The following is a 25,457-nucleotide window of genomic DNA, read 5'->3' on the forward strand; positions in this document are numbered from 1 at the left end:
TTTGTGCCAACTTCGGTTGGAGAGACTTGGCTATAATTAAGGCGCCTCGACCCTTGGTCAAAGCTCCTTAATTATGATCAAGAGCGTTGACTTCGGTCAACCAGAGAATAAATATATATTTTTATATATTTGTTATGTGTGCACATGTGTTCAGTGGGGACGCCCACTGTGACTAGAACTAGTCCACAATGTGTTGTTTGCATGCAAAGCGCTGACAATTAATGGGTGCCATGGTGGTGCGCTTTAATTAATTGTACTAGGAAGAGTTATTTTCCTAAGCGCTGCAGGAGCCTAATCAGAGTCTAGGAGGCGGTTCGTGTGACCAAGTGCTTCGAAGACTCCAGAGTTGCCCTTAGTGCCATGTAATAGGACTTAGTCTAGATTTTAGACAAGTGGCATGTTGCCAATTTGAAATGAGCTTGAAGCTCTTGTAATATGGATTCACGTTGGATTTTTTCATGTATCAGGGAGCTCTACGCTGAACTCTTGTAACAGATTCTCTCTTCAAGAAATAAAATACCTTCGGGGGGGTCCAGCCCGACATGTTGTCCTGGGCCCTAGCTATGTGTAGAGAGAGAGAGAGAGAGAGCTCTTATGAGTGTTTTTGCAGTAAATTATGAGCGTGAGTTTCCACGAGAGAGCTAGCGATTGCATAAAGAAATGAGAGTGTCTGTGTTGTATTTTACGACTGAGGTTGCAATCCTCTCACGGTGTCTAAGCACCTCATGAATGAAACCAGCCAAACACTGTTGGTTTGGGTAGGAGAGGAGATGGGCCAAAACCCCATAACTATCTTTGAAGAGGCAGTAGAAAGGCCCTTGGATCTCATAGTAAATAGGATACCTGAAGATGAAATGCTCCTTTGTCTCAACCTCCTGCATGTCACACAGTGTGTATATGTGCCTCTCTCTGGATAACCGCTCTGCTCTGCGGCTCTCGATACGAAGTCTGTGTGAAGAGACTCGAAACTGCCCAAGAGAGATCCTCAGCGAGTGGGATAGGTGAATTCGCGTGTATCTTGGTGGATCAATGAAACGACCCTTTGCTGTGATATGTAAGAAGTGATCGCTGTAGAAGCCCAGCTTCACCGGAAGATCACTCGGGCCTAACCAAGTCCGGAATGTGTGTAGCTGTAGTTGATCCTCACGGATAACCTGGTTGATCTCGTGTGATAGGAGGGGAGAGAACGGAGCATCCATGCTGTACTGGAATGGAGGTAGTCTGTCCATGTGGAGCCCTTACTCCTCAAACCATCTCTCTGTGCGTGCTTGCACCTCTGGTCTCCCCCTGCTGCAAGTGCCATAGAAGAGCACAGTGCTATCCATGGTATCCTGCTACGCCTAGAGGTGTAATCCCCATACTCCTCGACTCGGTACAGATACGTGATGATCTGAAATGCAGCATCTAGCTGTAATGGGGATGAACTCCGCCTGAATGATCTGGTGAGGAACGTATGGCTTACCATGGATCATCCGTGATAACATGAGAACGTGTAGCCGCTCCATCTTGACCCACTCTGTATCCGACAACTCTAGCTCCGAGCATGGACTGCCATACATCCTTGCTCGGCGGACGAAGGAGTCAAAAAGCAACACTTTGGTCCGTGGATCCTGAAGTGAGAGCGGAAGCATTGCCTCTCTAGTCTAGCCAATGAAGCATATCCTCTGCTCAGACGTGCATGTATCGCAGTGATAGGACAAAACATGTATGAAGTTTTTGAGCACTGTATATAGCTGTGGGTAGGCACATAGTTGTACACATCTAGGGTAGGTGTGGGCTTTTGGCATTTGTGGATTTTCTTTCACAAGCATGATGGACTAATGTATAGTTTTTTGAGACAATAAACTATGTTTTGTAGGGACTTCATGGGATATGATATAATGCAGTGTGGTTGCACGAGGGTAATCAAGAGCATGATATCCAATGTGCGAAGGTGTTTTGTTAAGGGATGACATGTGGTCTTTGTGATTGTTGTCCCGAGCCTTATGTGTATGAGGGCAATAATTTTCCGGTGTGTCGGGATTGGTTTGTTTGATAGTCTGTGGGTGAATAAGCATTAAATGCTTGCATGGTAAGGGTGTGCGTAAAGGTTGGATTGTGGGGCATTGCTTGGGTGTGTGATTTGGGGGAAATGTCTTGAGAGTGGTAAAATGTCACTGATGAGGTGGCAAATTAGGCTGAGGTGGCTGGACTGATTGGGAAGGCATCCTGCTCATGCAAAGGTGGCTACGTAGCAAGGAATGTAGAGCTTCTGGATTGCAATCGATCACGTGTAGAGAAATCTAGAATTTCTGAAGTAAAGAGGAAGCGATGCACGTAACTAGGAGTCTCGTAGATGAAAGCAGAAGGCTACACACCCATCAAGTGAAGGCCTACGTACGTGATGGGATGGGGATTTCCGACTGCATGCTTGGCACAAAGGGACTCCAGGTTTGGAAAGGATAAGCTCTGGGTGCTCCGGGGTTACAGCTACGTGGTGAATTCAGATTGAATGGGAGAGAAGGGCTATTGTGGACGCTGCTGGTTATCTTTACGTAAGGGAGTTTGTGAGCTTGTGTGCGCTGAGAAGACCTTGGCGCTGGAGATCTCCAGAGTTAGCTAGCTGTTTGTAGTTGGCTGAGCATGGCTACCACACAGGCAGGACGGTCGTCGTTTGCACGTGAGCTGATGCACAGAATGCATGGTCTGGCTAAGATCATCTAAAGGATTGTTGGTGGCGCTACGATGCAGCATGGAGTAATCTTAGCGACAGAATTCCATATGCAAGAGATAGAGGGACGAAAAAATTGTAGGCTAAGGGCAATGCAACGTGACCTTCATCGATGATGGTTGTCCTAAAGGAGCTGGGCACTCTTCGTGGAAGAAAGGGAGATTGATGCTTGCTGCAGATGTTCGTCAATCACTGATCTTCTGCTTTGTGAGGGAAGAGAAGCTATCCTAAAGGAATTGGAAGCCTCTTTGACATGGTTGTGATCTTATGCTGATTTGATAGTGGGAGATTCCTGGGCACTGATAGAGAAGGAGAGGAGGTGGCGCTGTTGCAGCTTTGTGGGAGTTACGAGCTGTTGTTCTTGATGGAAGCTTAGGAGTGTGGGCTGTGGGTTCATAGTATTCTGAGGCTGACTGTTCTCTGAGTTTTGGGGGGAAGTTCAGTTCTAAGTTTATCTGTTTCGGGCTGTGTAGTCTTTTGGCTCTCTTTGAATCTGTGTGATCCATGTTTAGTCAGTTTTTGTGGGGGGTTTGTCTCGGGGCCTAATACAAAGACACATGCTCTAGAACCTGGTTCATAAGCTCATCATCTACGAGCCCACATTGCAGCTGATCCCCATGAAGTCTCAGCTATCTGACGTGGTGAAGTACATAATTCCTGATTTTTTTCCTTATTAGCAGGTCTCATAGTGAAGATGGGTCCGGAAAAGACGACCCTAAGATAAGTGTATGATGAAACTACCTCAACAAGGGACCCATTAAATGCGAACTGCTCCTGGTGCATGACAGTTTGAGACATATTGAAGATCATAACCTTGGTTTTACCCAGGTTGACCTTCAAATCATGAGACTCACAAAAGGACTGTAGTGCGTCAAGGTGTCTCCGGAGCTCCTCTGCTGAGGAAGATAGGAGAGCCACGTGATCTGCGTAAAGCTATATCTGGATCAGTGTGCCCGCGAGAGAGCAACCTACCCCCCCGGTGTCTGCATCACTGTCTCGAGCTCGTCAATGTAGAGGCCAAATAAGGTTGGTGATAATGGACACCCTTGTTTGATCCCCATAGTGCTCATGATCTCGTCTGTCCATCCAGATCCTGTCCGGACTCTGCTTGAAACTCGCTCATAAAGTGCCATGACAGCCCAAATGATCTCCTGGTCGTAACCCAAATCCTGTAGGCATTGTAGAGGCGGGCTCTTCAGCCCTTAAAAGCCTATAGGGTGCTCCATAAATCCTTCTTCAGATTCTATCCTTTTGTCTGTTGGGGGAAGAGAGAACTTGGCTGTAGACTTTCTATGCAAGGATGCGTGATGATCAGGGTGTTCACAGAAACCCGACTTATCCAAAGGTGAGGACAGCTTTCCTGGATAGGTTTATGTGTGTTAGAGATCTTGACGGCATTTGGAGAGAGCTATGTTTATTGCAGCAACAGACGACTCAGTTAGTGGATGAGTATGTCGGTAAGCTCACTGTGTTGTGGAATAAATGGTAGGTGGCCTTATTACCTGAAGTTGCTCCCAGAGTCATAAAAAAGGATAGGTTTGTTGCTGGTCTGAAGCCGGAGATTGGGATAAAGATTGAATGTAAAGAGCTGGTCACTTATAAGGATGCTCTCAGGGTAGCAAAAGAGAAGGAGAGGAAGTAGATAAGATTGTCACAAATGATGCAAGAGATGCCAATGGTTCAGCATGTGCCTGAAATTCTCTCTCATGTGAAGCCAGAAATACAGGATTAAATAATAGGGTGAATGATCATAGTGTAGAAGTAAAAGATGCAGGTCAGCCTAGTATCTCTGGAATCCGTAAAGCCACTGCAAAAGAGAAAGGGAAAGGTATGGCAGTTACATTTGGCTTGTTGGAGTTGGAGGAAGTTAAAGATGTCATGCCATTAGGGAAGAGAGATAGAGAAGAGGAGGTTGGTCCGAGTGCAAAGAAGGGGAAGCAGTTTGAGGAGATGATGACCTACCAAAAGAAGAAGAGTAGGAAGCCCAGAAGGAAGTACAGAATTGGAGATTATCCCATGGGGAAGAAGCAGGGAGATTATGATTTGGTGGAAGATCTTTGAGCGAGGAAACCGGACATTACATTTACCCAAATGATTGGTCTATGCCCAAAGCTTAAAAAAGAATGGAGGCGAGCTGTAAATCCAGCAAAGAGGAACTCTCATAAAGGTACAATTAAGCTGATGTCTGTTTCAAAGTAGCTAGATCTTTTACCTGCTGTAGAAGCCTGGCATAAAGGAAAGGGTTTTGGAGAGGCCTATATAGATGGGGGTGCACATATTTGTGTGATTACCCAGGCTTGTGTAGAGAGATTAGGACTGAAGATATCCCGCTTCTCTAGTTATCGCATTAGAATGGCAAACCACTTCAAGGTGAAGAATTTAGGGATAGTACCTGGCTTGGAGGTTGAGGCATTCAATGTTTCATGTCGAGTTGATTGTCATGTGATGCTTGCGGGGTTGGGAGCCTATCCTTTGATTCTTGGAAGGCCGTGGTTGAGGAAGGTAGGTGCAATTCAGAATTGGCAGAAAGGAATCTTTTCTGTACATACGAATGGGAAGAAATTGAATTTTGATATGGTAAGCAGGGCTGAAGTTTCAGATTCAACAAGTGAAGAGGAAGAGAGAAGTGAAACCACCAGTGAGGATGAGAGCTCGGTGACTTCAGAAAGTGATGAAGGAACAATAGCATTGGTGGATTTGGTAGATGAGGATTCACAGGTAGATTTTGTGGGGGCAGCAGGGTTCGGTGAGGAAGAGGTGGATAGGTTTGAGGTTATCGAGGTTTTAATGCAGCCCAAATGTTCTCAAGAATCAACCCAGGTGTTGATTGAGCAATCATTGAATCCTGATCTCAATGCTGTGTCTACAGTGGAAGAAGGGAGCACTGTGGCAAGCTGGATCATGTATTTTATGAGTTTGATAATAATGGTGGTCAATTAAATCCTAAGAAGACTCAAATAGCTCAGACCAGCATTAAAATATTGGGGCATATTGTATCTGAGAATGGGATTGAGCCAGATCCAAGTAAAGTAAAAGCTTTAGTTCTGCTGTCCTCTCCTGAGAATACCAAGCAGTTGGATACTCTTCTTTAGAAGGTGAAGTATCTATCGAGATTTATTCATATGTTATCTCAGATTTTGTATCCTTTTCAGCAGGTGGTAAAATCTGAGCCTCTAAAATGGATAACAGAGAGTGAAGAGGTGTTTGAGGCAGTTAAGGAATCCTTGACTCATTTCAAGTGTAAAGCCACCCGATTATTCCAGGACTTTTTATGTGAATCCGTCTGTAGGACCAGATGCTATTGGTGCTATTCTTTTGCAGCAGGGAGAGGGTTCCAGATATATGAGGCCAGTCTATTATGCCAGTAGGGTGAAGAGTGAAGTAGAGAGGAAGTATTCAGCGGCTGAATTGGTCCTGGCTAGCCTCTTGTATGCATGTAGGAGATTTCGGTCTTATCTATTGTCCAGGCCTTTTGTGGTTCTTACCTCATGTTCACTATTGCCTCATATGTTGAATAGTACAAACATATCCAAGAGCATGATTAAATGGATAGTAGAGTTACAGGAGTACTCTTTTACCTTCTTGGTTGAGAACTGTACTAGAGCTTCCTTGGCTGATCTCCTCACCTATAAGGAAGGACCTATTTTAGTTGAAGATGTGGAGAAGAACACTGACATGAATGAAGAAAAAGTACTAGAGGATGCATTTGTTTTACACTTTGATGGATCTTACAAAAAAAGTTTAAATAAAAGTATAGGAGGAATTGTCATTTATGATCTTGGAGGAAAGGAGATTTGGAAAATGGGAATTCAGCTCGAAGCCAGCAGTAATAATGAAGCTGAATATGCAGCCCTCTTCGAAGGTTTGAAAGTATGCATTAGTCTGGGTATAAAGAGACTCATGATTAAGGGAGATGCTCTGTTGGTTGTGAAGCAAATTTTAGGTGTCTGGAAGGTTAAGCATGTTTATTTGAAGAGATGGATAAGCGCGGTGCAGAAACTGTTAAATCGATTGGATGCCTGGACACTCCAACATATTGAAAGAGGTCAGAATGTAAATGCACATGATGCTGCGCAGGAAATTACAGCAGCTTATGTTGATGCAATAGGAGTGCAGGAGCCCTTATACAAAGGAAGGGAGACATTAGCTTGTGAGGAAAGCTTCCTGTTAACTGGTAAAGTGCCTGAAGAAGTTCCGAAACAAAGAAAATACAGATTTATTAAAAGCTGTACTTCTTATTGTCTGATAGATGATGTTCTTTACATGAAAGGGGCTGATCTAGTGCTTAGAAGAATTCCCTGGCATGAGGAAGTTTTTCATATTCTACAACCTAATCATGAGGGAGTATGTGGAGGACATTTTGCTTTCAAAATCATGCTGAGGAAAATACTTACAGAAGGGTATGTGTGGCCATCCCTCCAGAGAGACATAAGACATTGGTGCAGGTCATGCTTACAGTGTCAGCAGAGGAGTAAGAGAATCTTATATCAAGAACTCAGAAATATCATGCTTGCTTATAATATTTTTGAGAAATGGGGAATAGATGCCATCGGTCCTCTACCCATGACAGCCAGGGGAAATTGTTATGTGCTTACAGCTGTGGATTATTTGACGAGATGGGCTGAAGCACGAGCAGTACGGGCTGTCAATGCGAAAACTGTATGTAAATTTGTGTATGAGGATATCTGCTGTAGATTTGGTGTGCCATTGGAGTTGCTTTCTGATAGAGGTCCAGGTTTCAGGAGTGAATTGATGGATTTATTATGTGGAAAGCTGAATATTAAACACATATATGCAAGTCCCTATTATCCCCAATGTAATGGGATGGATGAAAAATTTAATGGTGTGTGTCATGCTTTGGAACCTGGTTCATAAGCTCATCATCTACGAGCCCACATTGCAGCTGATCCCTATGAAGTCTCAGCTATCTGACATGGTGAAGTACATAATTTCTGGTTGTCTTTCCTTTTTTTTCCTTATCAGCGGGTCTCATAGTGAAGATGGGTCCGGAAAAGATGACCCTAAGATAAGTGTATGATGAAACTACCTTAACAGGGGACCCATTAAATGCGAACTGCTCCTGGTGCATGACGGTTTGAGACATATTGAAGATCATAACCTTGGTTTTACCCAGGTTGACCTTCAAATCATGAGACTCACAAAAGGACTGTAGTGCGTCAAGGTATCTTTGGAGCTCCTCTGCTGAGGAAGACAGGAGAGCCACGCCATCTTCGTAAAGCAATATGTGGATCTGTGTGCCCACGAGAGAGCAACCTACCCCCCCCGTGTCTGCATCACTGTCTCGAGCTCGTCAATGTAGAGGCCAAACAAGGTTGGTGATAATGGACACCCTTGTTTGATCCCCATAGTGCTCATGATCTCGTCTGTCCATCCAGATCCTGTCTGGACTCTGCTTGAAACTTGCTCATAAAGTGCCATGACAGCCCAAATGATCTCCTGGTCGTAACCCAAATCCTTTAGGCGTCGTATGAGGCTGGCTCTCGGAACTGTATCAAATGTCTTGCGGAAATCCACAAAGCAACAATAAACCCTCTGCTTTCGAGCCCTCGCATCCTCGATGATACATCTGAGCGCGATAATGTGGTCCATGGTCCCATGATCCCGCCTGAAACCGGCCTGTCTTGTTGCGCTAAGTCCTCGACACTCTGCAAATCTGCTGATCTCAGAATCAAGTATTGATGCATAAATCTTGGACATGACATGTCCAATCATATTGGCCCTGTAGTTCCCCAGGCTCATGGGATCCCCTGCTTTGTGAATGGGTGAGATAGTATTAATGGTCCAGGTGCGTTGAAACCCCAAGCAAACAACTTCATTGAATAGCTTTGCTAAGATCGGGGCTAGGAGGTTAATCCCATATGCAATGAACTCAGTGCATAGTCCCTCATGATCCTTCGCTTGGCCATTATGAAGTTTCATTACGGCATCCTTTACTCCCCCTTAGTGAAGAGGGTGTAGGATGTGGGGCCTCGCATGTGTGATAGGTTAAGGACTGGCTGATTTGGGATATCATAGGGTGTGCGTGCATAATCAAACCACACCTGAGTGTCAGTGAGTGGTGAGGGGGACCGTCCTTGTAGAAATCTCCGCCAAAACTCCTTAGAGTTGTTATTAGACAGAATGTTCAGTAGCTCCTCCTCCTTCCGGTGCACAAAGTCAAGTTTCTTCTTGTGTACCGGTTGACGGTACTCGCATAGCGTATCTGGTTTGCTCGGAACATTGTTTTTGGTTTCGAATCTGAGCTAACGGCGTAAAGCTTTACACTCATCATCGTACCAGCTATTAGAGGGTATGGTCCCAGGTGGTGGTGGACGGGTGGAGCGGGTGGTGTGGGGGAAGGTGTGAAGAGCAGCCTCGTGTAGTGAGCGGGTGACTAGGGCAGCACGGTCCTCTAATAGGGGTATAAAGTCAATGTATGTGAGAAGTATGTATAGACGGCCAGAGTAAGTAGGTGAGTGATCGTGATCAAAGCATATATCATGGTAGGTGGAGTAAGAACTTAACGGGGTAGAAAGTACTGTGTGGCGGGGGGTAGAAATGCTAAAGAAAAGATAGGTATGATCAGCCCTTGGAGGGAGAGGTGATATGGTAAAGTTAGTGATGCGAGATGTGAAGGTAGGGGATCCCATGATGTAGTCCATAACATTGAAGCCTCCCCCATGTGGAAAGCACGTGAAGCCACCTAATGCGGGCCATCTGTCAAGACTATTATAAGTAATGAGATTATCATCTTGCCGAGGTCTAATAGGGCCTACCCATAAGATGTGAACGGTCCTCGTCTGTCAGTTGGAACTCGTAGCATATCTGCCTCCTCAAGGTCAATGTCTGGCAGTAGAGAGGAATCATCCCTGAAGTCGAGGAGTGGTGCCTGACGAGCGCCTGTCCTCGTGTTGAAGTCCCCAACTAGGAGGATATCTCCGTGGCTAGAGAAGTCAACAATGGATTGATAAAGAGCAGCAAATGGGGATGTCTCATCCTCCCCTCGAATATCGCTGGCAAAGCGGGAGGTCTTGGGGGGGAAGTAGCAAACTGCAATAAACAGATCCTGGCTGTCCATGTGCCGAATCCGGATTCAGAGAAACCTGGAATGTGAACCCCTCCAGTATCCCTCGTCTCATCTCTATAGGCAGACTCCCATGTATACCCGCCTACTACTGGTAGTGGGCGCTCTGGACTCTGATGTGTCTCTGTATAAAAGACTATGTCAGAGAGAGAGAGGCGGAGAGGGTGAAGGGGGGGCCTGAGCAGAGGGGAGGCTCAGGTATCGAAATAGAGAGAGAGAGAGAGAGAGAGAGAGAGAGAGAGAGATGATTGTATTAAAGTCCTTTTGACTGTTGGAAATGGAAGCGAGAGAACACGAGAGAATGGAGTTGAAGCAAGCCAGAATGAGAGAGAGAGAGAGAGAGAGAGAGAGAGAGAGAGAGGGGGGGGGGGGGCAAGGAGGGAGGGAGGGAGGGAGAGAGAGAGTTTTAGTAAAAGTCTTCGAAAGATGGAAGGTCTATGTGACCAAAGGAAAACAAACACAATAAAAGCTAAGGGCTGGAGCCACTAAAGTGGGCATCCAAGGTTATGTCTGAGAGAAGAATAACAAGTAGAGGAATACACCGTGTTGTCTCGGTGGAAGGGTACACATAGCCTAGCATAATGAGATCCAGGGGGGGAACTCATCATTGGGTTAGTTAGTCAAGTGTCCATCATATTGTTAGAAGCTTTGTATGCTATTTGGGGGACCAAATCCACCGGTCTGAGGATAAAGGATATGATCTTGATCGATAGTCACTTTGGTGAGGGCTGGCATCGTTAAGAAAGAAAGTTAGTGTTGCTGGTCCTCATCCTAGTCAGCATGTATGGGCCCCTCTCTCCTCCTCGTCCTCCCTACTATCTCCTTTTTAGCCCTCTCAAGTCCCTTCTTTGCCCTAGGATTACCCCTAACGAGGCCTCTTTTCCCCCTCATTACACAAACATAACACCCCCCCCCCCCCATCTCGGTAACAAAGGTCTTTGAGCTCTTCGATAACATTTTTGAACGATAGGAGCATTGCCATTGCTTGGATATGTATCTTCTAACCAATTGGCACTAGTTGATCCTTGACCACTTTCACCTTTGTGAGATAGTCATGTACTGGCTCCCCTCCCTCCATCCTCAAGGCATACAAAGGATTGTAGAAGTTAATTTTCATTATAGAGCTTCTGGTCTGTTACACACCCTTGAATGTTATCCAAGCTTAGAAGGCCTTCCCCGCAAGCTAGAGATGGGGAATCACGAAGTCAACTGTCATCCCAATAATCAATGTTTGCAACGTTCTTGCTTGTGGTGTTAACCATTGCCTTGGGCTTCAGCTCCATGCCTATAGTCATTTTTAAAATCTTCCTTGCGATTAGATGGCTCCATATCTCTACCTTTTAAAGTGGGTAAATTGTTTCTGTCTAGTTTGTCATTCTTCTTGAAGCTGGGAATAGCAGGAAATTCCATAAACTGAAATACACAATACCCTGCAACTTGACAAAGGTACTGCTGCTTGATGCCGGACTTTTATTCCTTCATGGAAAATGACTCCTTCATCATTGTTGGAGTAGAGAAATTGAAGTACATCCTCTAGACTTCGATACCATGTTAGAGGTACTAGGATAGCGTACACCTCGCCACTTCAAAGCGGGATAGGGTTTCTGTATATGATACTATTGTCAAATATCCCTTACAACAAGCTCCATGTGTTTGCATTAAGCTCCAAAAGTCTGGAAACAAGACAGCAATATAGGCAGCGCGAGGTGTTTGCATGAAGCTCCACAAACATGGACTAGGCTCCACGTGGACAGCATTAGGGATGACCTAACTACAGCCAAAAGTGCTGTACTAAGTGAGGTGACAATCTGCTGGTCTCTTCTCTTCCTTGCCACATGCCTATGAGGTTTTAGTTGCTGGAAATGGATGGAAGTGAGGCCTAAATTGCCCTTTATAAATATAGAGGCTGCCCTCTGCCCCCCTCAGGCCTACCAGCCCGTGGGGGTGGGTACTGAACTTCCCATGTAGCAGGCGCATATGATATGTGTTGCCTACGTGGCAGCCATCCATGGTGTGCCTACATGTGGCAGTCATTGTCCTTCCTCATGTTGACTTCGATGGCATTCATGCCGGCAGTTCCGTCCAGGTGTCTGAATCCGTGGTTCAAGTGGGCTTTCTTCTCCGGTTCCAGGGCCATCCCGGCCAGAGCTGGCTGGGCTGTCTTCGATGACGGAGATGGGGGTCGCATGTGTGGCATTGTCCCATAACCTTTGACATTGATGACTTGATTTTGTCTTGGCCATGTAGACAATCTTGATGTCAGTTTCATTGTCAAAGTCGAATGGTTCAGGGAAATATCTATTGATAGCCATCATAGCATGCAGGCATGTTCGTGAAATTCAAATATCTTTTGGTGTTCATTGGACCATGCCATTTAAGTGTTTGCATTGACAAGATGCAAGGTGCCCATGTTGTTCTTTTTTGTTGCTTTTGATATTATATTTATGCTTAGACACATAGTTACGCTGAAACACTGCAATGCGTTTAGAGGCTATGTTGCCCCAACGGTCCAGCAGAAACGTTTCTGGACAGAAACGGCGCTCCCCCCTCAGAAATGACACCTGAAACGTTTCTTTTGGAGGGGGGGGGGTGGTGAAACGTTTCAGCCATCTGAAATGGCCTTTTCAGACTGCCCTGTATCCTCCTCATCGTGATTTGCCACTGCCTTTTTTTTTTCCCCCAATTTTGACTTTGGGAGGACCTTTGGAGCTTGTCCAGCCCTCCCTTGCACTCCCTCCACTCCTTCAGCTTGTACTCCTTCAAGCTCTTCAGCCTTCCTTCAGCCCATCCACTCCTTCCACTCCTACAGCCCTCCTTGAGCCTCCAATCCTTGAAACTCTCCTTCAGTCCTCCTTCGAACTAGCCTCACTCCTTCAGCCCCTCTGTCAGCCCTCTCTTTCAGCCTTCCTTCAGCAGTAAATATTCAATCATTTTACATTTGTAGGATGTACTATGCACTATGCTTAAGTCATAGGTAGGCCGTAGGATGTAACATTCTAATTTCTATATGTGTGTGTGCTCATTGGGCTGAATGTAATCTGAAAACCCCCTTGCTGATGTTGTGTTTCCCCATTTCAGCCTCACAAAAATGCTACGTTTTTGTTTCCGTTTCTGTTTTTCCCGTTTCATGTTTCTGTTTCCCGAACTATGCTTAGACTGACAAGTCCTTTTCAATTGGCAGCCGTATTTATCGATCGTTTTCCAATGTGATTTTCAGGGTCGTGTGGTAGAGATCTATGGGCCGGAGGCTAGTGGAAAGACAACATTGTCTTTACATATCATTGCAGAAGCACAAAAAAATGGAGGTGCATAAGTATTCTAGTTCTATTTTTGTTTAGAAGGTGTTAAAAGAAACGGATTAGTTTTTATCTACATTGATGCTATCTCTTGAGGTAGCCACTTTTGTGGGTTATTTTGTGCTAGTCACTGGTGACAAACTGATAAGTAATGTACTAGAACGAGCATCCCAAAAACATTGCATTTGTGAACTTTCAAAATTTATGCTTATGAATGGACGGTGAATTTGATTGATTTAGGAATCGTGGTGACCCCCACCTTTTCTTTGGGCTTGAGGAGATTTTGATAGTATGTATGAGAAAACAAGTTTGCAGTAAATCTAATCACAAACGGATGACTAGAAAGAAGAAAGACTTTGGAAATTATGTAAAAACTGAAGAAGTGGTTTTCCCTTATACGTTGCTGTATTGTATTGTCTTCCAAGTATAGTGGAGGGTGTCCTCTCATGAAAGACTCCCCACCTTAGCCATGAAGACGTTATGATTCTATTTACTAGCCAAGTTGCAATGTTTAACTTGGGTTGCTTTCAAGCTGCTATCCCCACTCTTGTTTTCTTGAGGGGTTGTGGTATGTCCAGTTCTGCCCTTACATTTGAGAGCAAGTGGCCCTCCACACATTCTAGGTAGTCATTGCTACTAGTTCACCAAGTAAATCATGAGTGGGTAGGGATATGTAGATTAGTAGGGCTAGTATGTGTTGTTCGTAGATAAGACCTCATTGTTAATAATGACCACAATGTGGTTCCATAGTCACAACAAAACATGTTTCTTTGAGTAAGGCACATTTCAAGACTTGCTGCATATATCGAAACCATTCTTGCTCACATGTTCCAATTCTCTCCACTTTCAACCCCCCCCACCTCTCTTCTCTTCCCTCTTTGGAAGGGGGGCCCACTTTACGTATTGCCATGAGTAGATAAATCATCATGGACAGCCAACCATTGTTCTTCAATCATTGTCTTGTCTCAGTTCATTTTGGACTGTTTATTTGAGTCACAGATGATTGCCATTCTAGTTGTTAATGGCCTTGACATAATCGTTTATGTTTCTCCTAACTCAAAAGATGAAACTAGACTTTGAGATCTTTCTAGCATTCTTTTTTATGGAAAATTGTCTCATGACCTCTTGTTTGCTCTCTCTCTCTCTCTCTCTCTCTCTCTCTCTCTCTTTTCTTTATTCCCATGAAGTAGGGATGCACCTTGTCCGCCACATTGCTCAGGCTGTATGTTGACGAGTTGGCTTCTTGGTAGGTTTATAGAGTCGCATGGCATCTCTAGAGGCTTTTTATGTTAGTCGGAATATAAGGTTTAATCTTGAGACAACCAAGATTATTAGTGATACACATGTCCAATGCGAGTCATTCACTCTTCGTGGCACATGCATTTTCACATCTTACATGTACCTTGGATGCATTTTCATAAGATCCCGGTTCAGCACGAAGGTGGCAGTCCAAGCCAGACTGATGAGATGACATGCCCTATTGCTCAGTTTGGAGAGTGTTTTTAGGCCCACTTGCAGCATGTGCACGAACAACCACTCCTCTTTTATGATCAGCAGCACTATATGCGGGGGATTTTGGGGAGTGGATCTCATAGGGATTGAGTGGGTTGGTTTTGAGAGGCTACAATTTATGGTATATGATCCATGGGAAGAGGTGCACTTCACATGATATTGTACTTGGAAAGTTCATAGCACGACCCCTGACACATATGTCTCATTTCACATTGTCACTTATTTGAACATGGTCAGTGAATATGTCATGACCAAAGCAGGTAGAGCTAACTTTTCGTCTTGGATTCCATGTCCCTCTTTGATTGGTGGGACCTTTGATGTTGGTGCTCATGTTGATGACGACTAAAAGAATGCCTGCCAAGGCTATGAGAAAGAATGCTTGTGAAGCTTTGGGTTGATTTCTTCCTCTTCTTGTTTGAGAATTTCTGCCTCTTGCTGAGAATGCCTATTTATGACTATGTGCATTAGTGTTACTAGTCCTCGCTAAGAATGCATGTTCATGACTATGTGCATTAGTGTTGGTAGGGCTTCTCATTTGCTCTTGCATCAACATATCCGACAAGATCTCAAATGAAGGTGGAGATCTCTAGTGACCATAGCTGTTATGCTCAAGCTGAGGTAACATGACCTTGGAAAGGTCAGTTGGCATTTTCCATTTAGAGGACCAACAATTGTAAATAATCTGCATTGTGCTTTATGTATATGTTCAAAGGGACTCTATGTGAAGGTCATCGATGAGGGTGATTTGCGTGACTAGGTGGGTCTAAAGGCCTAGGTCTAGGTGTTCCTAATTATGAATCGTGCCTAGGGACAAATGGTTTAAAGGAATCCCAAGAAGGGGTAAAAGGGATCATCTAAGTGTGGCTTTACAAAATGGACATCTGGCAATCTAGGCCCATTTAGTCTTGCATCATCTGGGACCTCTTCTATCCCTAGGTATTCTACATTGTATGGCAGCAACATGGGGCATACAAAGCCTTTTAAGGATGGTCTAGGTGATAAGAAGAACAATATGATAAAACAATTATCTCATGCCCTCATTGATGATAGGAAAAGAAAAAATCTGTGCTATCTTTATGGAGAGAAATGGACCCCAGAACATCGAGTGCGTGCAAAGCCAAATCAGGTCAAAAGTTAGCATGATACTTGAGATTGATGATGATATACGCTGTAATAATTGAGTAGCAAATTCTGGATATCTTGATTGTGAGAATTATGGCAAGGATGATGATGATGAGGTCATTCAAGGATCCAAAGAGGAGATTACCTTTCCATTTGACCCCGGTAGTTCTATATGGGAGAGCTCCATGATCAGTGGAGACTACCAATCCAATTGCCCAAGAATATGCCAACAGTGGAATGTTGAAATTGTTGATATATACGTGGATGTTGGTAGAGATTCAGAAGGTAACTCTTGTGTTGAGGATGATGAAGTGTTTTGGGATACTCAGTCTGTCTAGTACAGCATCTCTCCAGAGGCTATAATGGCTCTAGAGGTGCCCAAACTCTCAGATTGAAGGGATGAATAATGGCAGACCTGTCCACATTCTGTTGGATAGTGGAAGCACCCATAACTTCATCAACCCAAATCTGTCCAAACAGTAAGATCGAATCCATCTACATTGGATCATGGTCTTAAAATTGAAGTGGCTAATGGGGAGCACTCCATCAGCAAATAATGTTGCCAAGCAGCTCAAATTGAACTTTCTGAGGACTATGCCTTTACTGGAGATCTACTTGTCCTGCATATGGGGCCTATTGATATGTATTGGGCTGTGAATGGCTGAGATGGCTGAGGACCTCAAGAGAGTTCTCTATGCATTTAGACAAGATGTCTATTAAGTTTCTGCATTCTGGAAAACAGGTCACACTTATGGGATTCAAACCTCGTAAATTGACAGCTATATCCTCTAGAAAATTACCAAGGGACCTCAAGGGGGATTGTGGATTCTATGCTGCACATTTATCTGAAACAGAGGACAGCAATGGACTGTTGGTGGACGCTAAGGACATGCACGAGTTGCTGCTGCAGGTTTCAGATTTTGTTGCTGATCTTCCTCACCACCTACCTCCTAAGAGGGATGTGGACCATGCAATTAACCTTGAGCCAAGGTCAAAACCAGTAAATAAACCACCCTATAGGCTTTTAAGGGCTGAAAGGGAGGAGGTAGCAAAGCAAGTCAAGGAGCTTTTGGACAGGGATTTCGTCACACACAGTCAGTCTCGTTTTGATTCCCTTGTTCTCTTTGTCATGAAGAAGGATGGCTCATATAGGATGTGCATTGATTTTAGGGATTTGAATAAAATGACTCTTAAGAACAGGTTTCCTATCTCTAGAATTGATGATTCACTGAATGAGTTGAGAGGAGCCAAGTACATTACAAAGATACAGGCTACCATCAAATAAGAATGAAGGAGGAGGATGAGCCAAGAACAGCCTTAAAAAATGAACGTGGTCTATATCAGTTCAAGGTGATGGCATTTGGCCTCACTAATGCTACAACAACCTTCCAAGCACTCATGAACAAGATCCTACAGCCCTATCTCTATAATTTTGTTCTTGTTTTCGTTAATGATATACTCAACAGTCAACTACAGCAAGTCTAAGGAGGAGCATCTAATGCATGTAAACAAAGTCCTTGAAGAACTTAGAACCCGCCAACTCTTTTCCTAGGTTAGCAAGTGCACATTCATGGCTAATGAATTGGAGTACCTTGGTCATATAATCAGCAGCAAGGAAATAAGAGTGGACCCCTGTTAAGGATGGTGTAAATTGCACCATCTACATAGGGCATAGGGGCAAACCGTAACCTAACCCTAATTCTAACCCTAAGGGGTTCCCATGTATATCTTCATGTTCATTGTCAATACAATTAGTGTACAGGTATCTATATCATGTGCACTCCTCTATATCGTGTCCTATAGACCCGCGAGGTCTCTTGTGGACGTTAATATATCTTCTTCTTCTTCTTCTCTCCCTCTCTCACTTCAGCTATCATGGTATCAGAGCACTAGGTGCTCCCACTCCCTTCATGAGTGTCAAGCCCTCCTTCCGCAAGACATCTTCCATTGAGAGAGTTTTTTGTTAGAGAGAGAGCAAGCCCTTGCCCTTGTCAAGGCATCAAGCCCTTGCTTCATCAAGGCGACAAGCCCTTCCTGTGAGGCACCTTCATCACCTCTTTAGCTCTCCTTGCAGAGTTCCATTCACTCTCCGTTGCAGCCCAGAAAGCTTTTGATTCCGCCGATTTGGAGCTTCTTCTATCTCAAATTGAGTGACTGCATACGGAGATATATGCCATAGTGCATCCAGCTCTTCAGGTGATTCCATTCCAGCATCCATCACTGATGCTTTCACATCTGACATAGAGCATACTTTGGGCTCAGTTCCCTTCAGCAGTACAGATTAGCACATCAGTCTTGAGGGCATTCTAGCATCGGCTCAGTCATGCCGCATTGCACCTCCCTTGGATCCAGTTATCACCACGATCTCTTTCGATCAGCAAATCATTTCTCAGCAGGAGGAAACCTATGCATCAGTGCGGTCCTACCCCTGTGCAATGGACATCATCAAGTTCAGCCATAGCGCAACCTGGGGAGACTGAATGTTTTAGCATGCACTTATGACTGTCGTATACAGTCCATGCTTGATGCAAATCAGTGGTTGGATCCATGGTTTCAGATCAGTCCCTACATCAGCATTCGGCACCTTTTATGCCTCAGGGACATCTCATGTTTTCACAATTTTATTTCAGGCCTCTAGGCCTTTATACTGTCATCTTTTTCTTGACGAGCCTATGATAGATGCTACATCCCATGCTGATGGATGGTTAGCCATGCGCATAGCAAATGACCTTCAGCTCATGACAGTTGAGCATACAGGTTTGACAAGTTGCTGTACCTTGTCAGTTTTACGGGCCTCTTCTTCAGCGGAGCAGCGTATCATACCTGCACCTTTGGCCCCAGATTTTCAGCCCCTGGATCACTCTGTCCACATTGACTATGCGGTTGACTATGCGGTCTTCTTCGACCCTACATTGTTTGACAGAGATTACTCTACTGCAGCATACCTTCGACATTGCTATGTTAGTTCTTTTGGGTTGGTGACACTCTCGTATGTCACAACCTATCAGATCACATCGACTAGCTTTACATCCGGATGCCTTTTCTATAGAGCAGCTGCACAGTTCATGGTGACCTATGACATGTTCAGCCTTGACATGTTCAGCATGCAACCATACACACCGTTTTTCACATAGTCATCTTTCTATCGTCCAGTTTTTGATCTAGGTGGACTTTACCTTCTGCATATTTCCTTCCTCTTCCTTTCAGCCTATCTTCTGGGTTTTATTCCCAAAGGCGAAGGATGACCCACCACTTAAGAGGGGGAAATCCATGTTATGTACAGGATCGTAAGTTGTACTCATTGTACATGCTTCCGCTACGCAGGCAATGTGCTCACATATGCACATGCTACTCTGATTTTCTTTTCAGTTTTGGATGCTATCATATGCACCAAATGAAATAAATTGCACCATCTACATACGGCATAGGGAAAACCCTAACCCTAACTCTAACCGTAAGGGGTTCACATGTATATCTTCATGTTCATTGTCAATACACTTAGTGTACATGTAGCTATATCGTGTGCACTCCTCTCTCTCTCCCTCTCTCACTTCTGCTATCATCCCCAATAAGGTCAAGTGTGTGAGAGAATGACCATGACCTCAGAACATCACTCAATTAAGGGGATTTCTTGGGCTAGCATCCTTCTATAGGAGGTTCATTAAACACTTTGAAAAAATAGCAGCACCCCTCATTGATCAGCTCAAGAAGGCGGCTTTTTTATGGACAGCTAGTGTAGAAGGTGGCTTCCCATTTAGCAAAATTATGATTTTGACATTGAATACAAGGTGGGGAAGGGGAAAATAGTGATTGATTCACTTTGTAGGATGTGGGCATGCAATTTATTCTCTATTACAGAAAACAAGGATTAGATTTATGGAATTTAAGAGGAAAACCTACTAGATCCCGTAACTGCGACTTTATCTCAAGATCTGCAGGACCCCAACTGCCTTGATCATCCACATTACAACCTACATGATGGTCTGATTTGGTTCCATGAAAGGGTTTTCCTTACTGAAGACTTAGTGTATAAGCTGATGGTGCTGCAGGAGCTGCATTCATCACCAATGGCTGGTCATACAGGATTATTCAAGACTTACAAGAGAGTGAAGCAGAGTTTTGATTGGAAGGGTCTTTGGAAGGATGTGCACATTATGTGCAGTGCTGTAAGCCATGCCAACAGAACAGAGAATTAAACCTCCGCAAAGCCCGTATCTGTATGCAAATCAGCATCAAAGAGAACTCTGCTTTGAGGAGGAGGATTATGTGTTTCTCAGGCTCCACACGACCAGATATGCTTCTCTGAAGGGAAACACTAATGCTAAAGCTTGCACATAGGTATTGTGGCCCATACAAAATTCTAAGGAGGGTTGTGCAAGTGGCTTACGAAGTAAAATTGCCCCCATCTTCCAGAATTCACAATGTAGTCCATGTTACACTTTTGAAGAAATACGTGGGTCCTTCTGAACAAGCACTTGAGGTGTTACCGCCCATGGATGAGGAGGGAACTATTCCCTAGACCTCATGATGGGGTAGGATTCTCTGCTAAATCTGATTAGTTAGAATGAGGTAGAAATAGAGCTAGTTCTGTTTCAGTGAAATGGGATTTTCAAAATATGAGTTTGTGTTGTAGAGCGAGGCTGGGAGGAAACTCCTGCAAATCACCCATGATTCTCCTGCTTCTTGTTTTTAGAATCGTTTGGTCTCTTTCACTACCCTTGAATGGGCTGCTGTAATAGCCCACAGATCCCCCACATAGCAGGCAGGGTGTGTCCCTTACAGCGGGCACTCAAAGACTGAGGAAGCGAGTGAAGGGCACATGGATAAGAATTGCAGAGAGAGAGCAGCAGAGAGTTAGGAAGAAGAGGATGGAGGAATAGCTGAGGCGGGCTGAGGCATAAGGGGGGGAGCAGGCTAGCAGGTTCACCGTTCAACTTTCAAGCAGCGTGCACCTACAACCTTTTATACTGAATATGGACTAGTTTTTAAGAAGCATTCTTTAGTAATGCCTGCCTTCATTATGACTGCATCTGCCTTTCATTTTCCAAGTTTTGACCAGAAACTACTATATGCTCTTGTGTATTTATTTGTGTATACATGTGCTAGAGAATATTGTTAGACAATGATAAATTAGCTTGAGTTCGTTGGGATGTCATAGTAGCTATTCCTTTATGTAGAGATGGAGTTGATGGCCAGTAATCTTGTGGATGACGATCACAAGAATGGAAAATGCACTTGGTCTTGCTTGTACATGATTTTGGCATGTAACCAGGTTTATGAATATGCTTTCGGTCTTGCTATTTGCTTTGCGACCGCAATGGCAAGAAGATGAAATGCCTACCATATGCTCCAAGCTGAATTTGAATTGAACCTCAGCACTTTTAAGCATAACCAACATGGAATTCCAATGTACATCATATTTTTAAAAGTGCAATGTCAACATATTTGAAAAGTGTCCAAATTCCTCTTATCAATGAGCTACTTTTTTAAGAGCTTCATGGTTTTCATGTGCAAAGGATTGTAGTGGGGTAATGTAAAGTCATTATTAATTTTGGTTACTGGCTGAAACAGGCTATTGTGTCTTCATTGATGCTGAGCATGCCTTAGATCCATCGCTTGCAGAAGCACTAGGGGTTCAAACAAAAGATTTGTTGATAGCACAGCCTAACAGTGGCGAGCAGGCTCTCAATCTTGTTGATCAGTTTATACAGAGTGGGTCAGTTGACGTAGTTGTGGTTGATAGCGTAAGTAACACACATCTGATTGATATTTTATTCCAGCTGGCCTTTAGTTGCTATGTCCAAGCTGTCATCCAGCAGGCTTGTTTCTTGGTTTTTTACCATGTTCACTTTTTTCTTGAACATGGAAACATTTTATGATGTTTATTCAAACACTTGTTTTGTGAATTAGTGATCAAATAAGCCCTTTGTAAATATGCAGCATTGATGAATAATTCTTCTCCCTTCAGATACTTAAATGTTCTCAAATTGTTTCTAAATTTGTCTACGAAGAAGATACCTTGAAAGCTGTTCTGTTACACATATTAGGTTGCTGCACTGGTTCCTCAAGCCGAGTTAGAAGGAGAAATGGGAGATGCTCACATGGCTGTGCAGGCTCGCCTTATGAGTCAGGCCCTCAGGAAACTAACACATAACATCTCATCAACACAAACACTGCTGATTTTCATAAACCAGGTAATTGTGCGCAGGGTTGGATGTGAGGGAGAGAGTTTTAAACTGAATATTCATTTTGGATATGATTTTGTACAATGTTGAGAGCAAAAAAAAACATGCCATACAACCCTCCTGGTTTTCATTGCAGACAAGAGCAAAGCTGGGCTCCTTTGGCTTTGGAGGTGGTCCAACGGAAGTTACATCTGGTGGTAATGCCCTAAAGTTTTATGCATCGGTACGGCTGAATATACGCAGAATAGGTCAGATTAAAAAGGGAGAAGAGGTATGCTGGTTATCCTTTCTTAACAATATCCCTCTGTTATAAATATCATGCAAGGCTAAAGATTTTGAGTCTTGGCAAGGTTTATGAATCGAAGGTCAAGAAGGAAAACACATGATAAAGATAAACTAACTTTGTACAAAGAACAAAAATAAAAAAAGTTGAATCTCCTACCTTGGACCCCTCCATCTTTAAACTGGAATGAAAGCATCCCCTTTTATGCAAGGAAAAAATGCCACACGTGGAAATGCTGCCAAGCTTCACCTCAACCTTGGGCAGAGCATAGTTAATGAGTATCTTGGATCATTAATTTCTTCTCAGTATGAAATTCCCATTGTTTTCATGTCGCTAGTGTTTAAAGGTTTGCTGTATGAGAAATAGTTGCAAAATGTGAAGCCGAAAAGCTTGACCATCTTGGGCAAAGCAACCTATGTGGTTCTCTCTCGTAATCAAGGAAGGGGAGACCCGAACTAGGCATTAAAAAGCTCATGAGAAGGGGAATAATGCTTTGAACAGTGAATGATGAACTAAGTATCAAGTTCATTAATTCACCTAGGCATGATTAGATGCATATGATAAATGCATAGTTATGGGAAAATGAGGGTTGGATAAAAGTCTGAGGAGGTTGCCAATGGCCCTATGGGACCAAAAAAGGCATTGTTATACTGCTGTCAGCATAAAAGGAGGAAAGAAAGAGATGACATGTGCATACTATATGGCAAGTTATGTCCGTGGAAACAGTGATAACCTTGGTGGGATGTCACATTGTAGAGCTGTGAGTAAGGGGCGTGGTTGGAGAGCTATCGCTAGAGGGCCAGTGTCTCCATTATCTCAGCTATGGAGGCACCTTTAGCTAGCATACATTCAGGCTGAGCCAAGATACTAACAATGGTGGATTGGACTAATGTGATGTGGGGGTTGCGCTCTTTGAGGTCCTTGGATTCTTGGTATTCTAGTAGATATGCTGATTTGGCTCTGTGACCTCTCAGCATAATGTGCAAATCTGTTCCTTTGCTGGCTATAACCAGGTCTTTGCCATCTGTTGGTTTTGTTTTTAAGATGGTGAGATCTTGCAAATTGTGGGACTGGCTCGAGAAGGTAGGGCTGATGTGTTCTCTTTGTGCTGTGAAGAACTTCTCTATAAGGGCAGTTCTGCTAACTGTAATATGTCACCCTAGTGTGCTGTATAGCATGTTCCCATGACTCCATAGTCTGCGCTGTAATAACGCCTCAATGATTTCTACATGTTTGATGGAATCTGTGATGAAGGTGTTTGGATTACACGCTCCATATGATTTCTTTGCATTCTTCATTCATCCTGATGAGAGTTTTTTTATTTTGTTTGTCTTTGGGGTCTGCAGCTGCCTGCCCAAGCGAACATGGAAGTCGGTCCTCTTCCATCGTGTTGAGTTTGCTCAGGTATTGTGCATTGATTGTACCTAGAATTTCCAAGGGGAGGCACCCTGCTTGTATGAGCAGTATGGAGTATGGTGAGGGTTCTTGTATCCTAATAAGCCGGGATGAACCAATTCTTTATTCTTTCAGCGTGGTTCCAAGTGGAAGGGACCTAAGGCCTCTACTTAATTCGTGTGACTTAATTACTAAAAAGATATTTTTCAAGTGCTTTGTCAGTTTTCTACAGTCATATTCAAATGCACTATAGCTCCACCAGCCTGCTTCCAGTCTTTCTATTATGCAGCTCTGCTTTCTTGGTATTATACTTCCCAGGTAATCGAAAGGCGTTACTATTTCCACATTTTGTCCACAAGGAAGAGGGGAACAGCTGTCCCGCTTCTGTGTCCTGACCAACATGACCCTGGGTTTTGTCAGTATTCACCTGCCATCCCTGGCACGGTAGAAACAGTCCACTAGTTGTATAAGATGTTGTGCGCTTTTGCAAAGAGTACCACGTTAGTATGTAAAAGTAAGTGAAGGATTTATCTTCCAATGCTGATCCCATGAAGCCCTCTGTAGCAGCAAACCCAAGCGTCATTTCCTCAAGTTGGTCAATGCAGATGCCAAAAACTGTGGGGGAGAGTGGGAAGCCTTGTTTGACACCCTTATCGCTGGAACATGAACCTGATCTGTTACTCCTAGATTTTCATCACAACACCATGCAATAAGTAATGGTGCCGTATAGTTACATCGGGGTGCCACTAGAGCTTAGGCATGCTATCTTCAGGATTTATGAGAAGGTACAATGTAGGATGAACATGGAATTAATTATCTGTATGTAAATGTTTATTTCTCAAAGTGAAATCTCACACCTAAAGTTGTTACCTGAAAAATGGAGACTTATAGAAGCATTCAGTAAGTAGTACCTATTGATGCTATTTGGACCTTCTATAATTTAGGAATAGTAGAAAAAGGAAATTACAAATTTGGTTGGCATTTAATTGGGGATTCTCTTGGAGACTGTAATTGGTATTACCACTCTTCCTTTGTTTTTCCTTGCAGACAATTGGAAGCACTACCTTAGTCAAGGTGGTCAAGAACAAGCTTGCCCCGCCATTCAGAACAGCAGAGTTTGAGATTGAATATGGAAGGGGAATTTCTAAAGAAGCTGAGATTTTAGACCAAGCCTTGAAGTACGGTTTTGTTAGGAAGTCAGGTGGTTGGCATTTTTACAATGATGAAAGGATGGGTAATGGTAGGGAGAATGCCAAGAAACATTTAAGGGACCATTTGGAGCTACGAGACACATTGTTGACTCGTATTAAAGAGAAGCTTTTTAGTAAACAGATTGATGGAGAGCAAATCCCTGTGGATGACGAAGATGTTAAAGAGTTTAGTAGACCGCTGGGGATTGAAGATGACAGTGTGGAGGTAGCCAGGTAAGTTTATTTTCTGATGAAGGTAGTCAATACATCAATATCTGGTTGTCCTTTGTCTAGATAATGTAATTCTGCACCCTTTTCCTGTTTCAAAGAAATAACACTCTTTCTTCCCCTTTTTTAATTTTATTCTTTGGGGAGCCGGAGTTGGGATTGTCGCGTTATTCACGGCTTTGTTTTGGAATTTTGTTGCTCCTCAAAAGAGATTAATAACTGTAGAGAACCTTTGACGAAGTTTCTTCCTTTTTGCTTTTCGGGGAAGATTTGGGGGGTATTTTGCTTCAAAGCATCAGGTTTATCTTTTGAAAGCTCTTAGTGTTTATATGAAGTGCCAGAATTTTGTCCATCGGGATTGAGAAGAAAGCTTCTAAGACTGTTCATACGCTTGGCCTGCCTATAAATCATGCAGCAAATGGAGAAGAGTTTCCTTGCTGAGTGATAACAAA

At 43.7% G+C, this 25,457-nt stretch overlaps 1 protein-coding gene across 3 annotated transcripts in view; it reads left to right on the forward strand.

Moving 5' to 3' along the window:
• LOC147899915 (DNA repair protein recA homolog 3, mitochondrial-like) overlaps window positions 1-25,211 on the forward strand; it is a 72,094-nt gene extending 46,883 nt beyond the window's left edge. For 2 of the 3 annotated variants that reach the window (XM_087376854.1, XM_087376856.1), the window contains exons 4-8: window positions 13,012-13,099; window positions 21,296-21,468; window positions 21,772-21,918; window positions 22,046-22,180; window positions 24,635-25,211. In XM_087376854.1, the coding sequence (XP_087232980.1) occupies window positions 13,012-13,099; window positions 21,296-21,468; window positions 21,772-21,918; window positions 22,046-22,180; window positions 24,635-25,015 (924 nt within the window). In that variant the 3' untranslated portion in view covers window positions 25,016-25,211. Of the gene's footprint in view, window positions 1-13,011; window positions 13,100-21,295; window positions 21,469-21,771; window positions 21,919-22,045; window positions 22,181-23,538; window positions 23,597-24,634 lie in introns of those variants that run through there. The other variant, XM_087376855.1, reaches the window with a different exon arrangement.
• Window positions 25,212-25,457: the final 246 nt, after the last annotated feature.

Source organism: Dipteris shenzhenensis, chromosome 7 (genome assembly GCF_047967505.1).
Source record: "Dipteris shenzhenensis isolate YYH24624 ecotype China chromosome 7, Dip_SZ_1.0, whole genome shotgun sequence".
NCBI lineage: Eukaryota > Viridiplantae > Streptophyta > Polypodiopsida > Gleicheniales > Dipteridaceae > Dipteris > Dipteris shenzhenensis.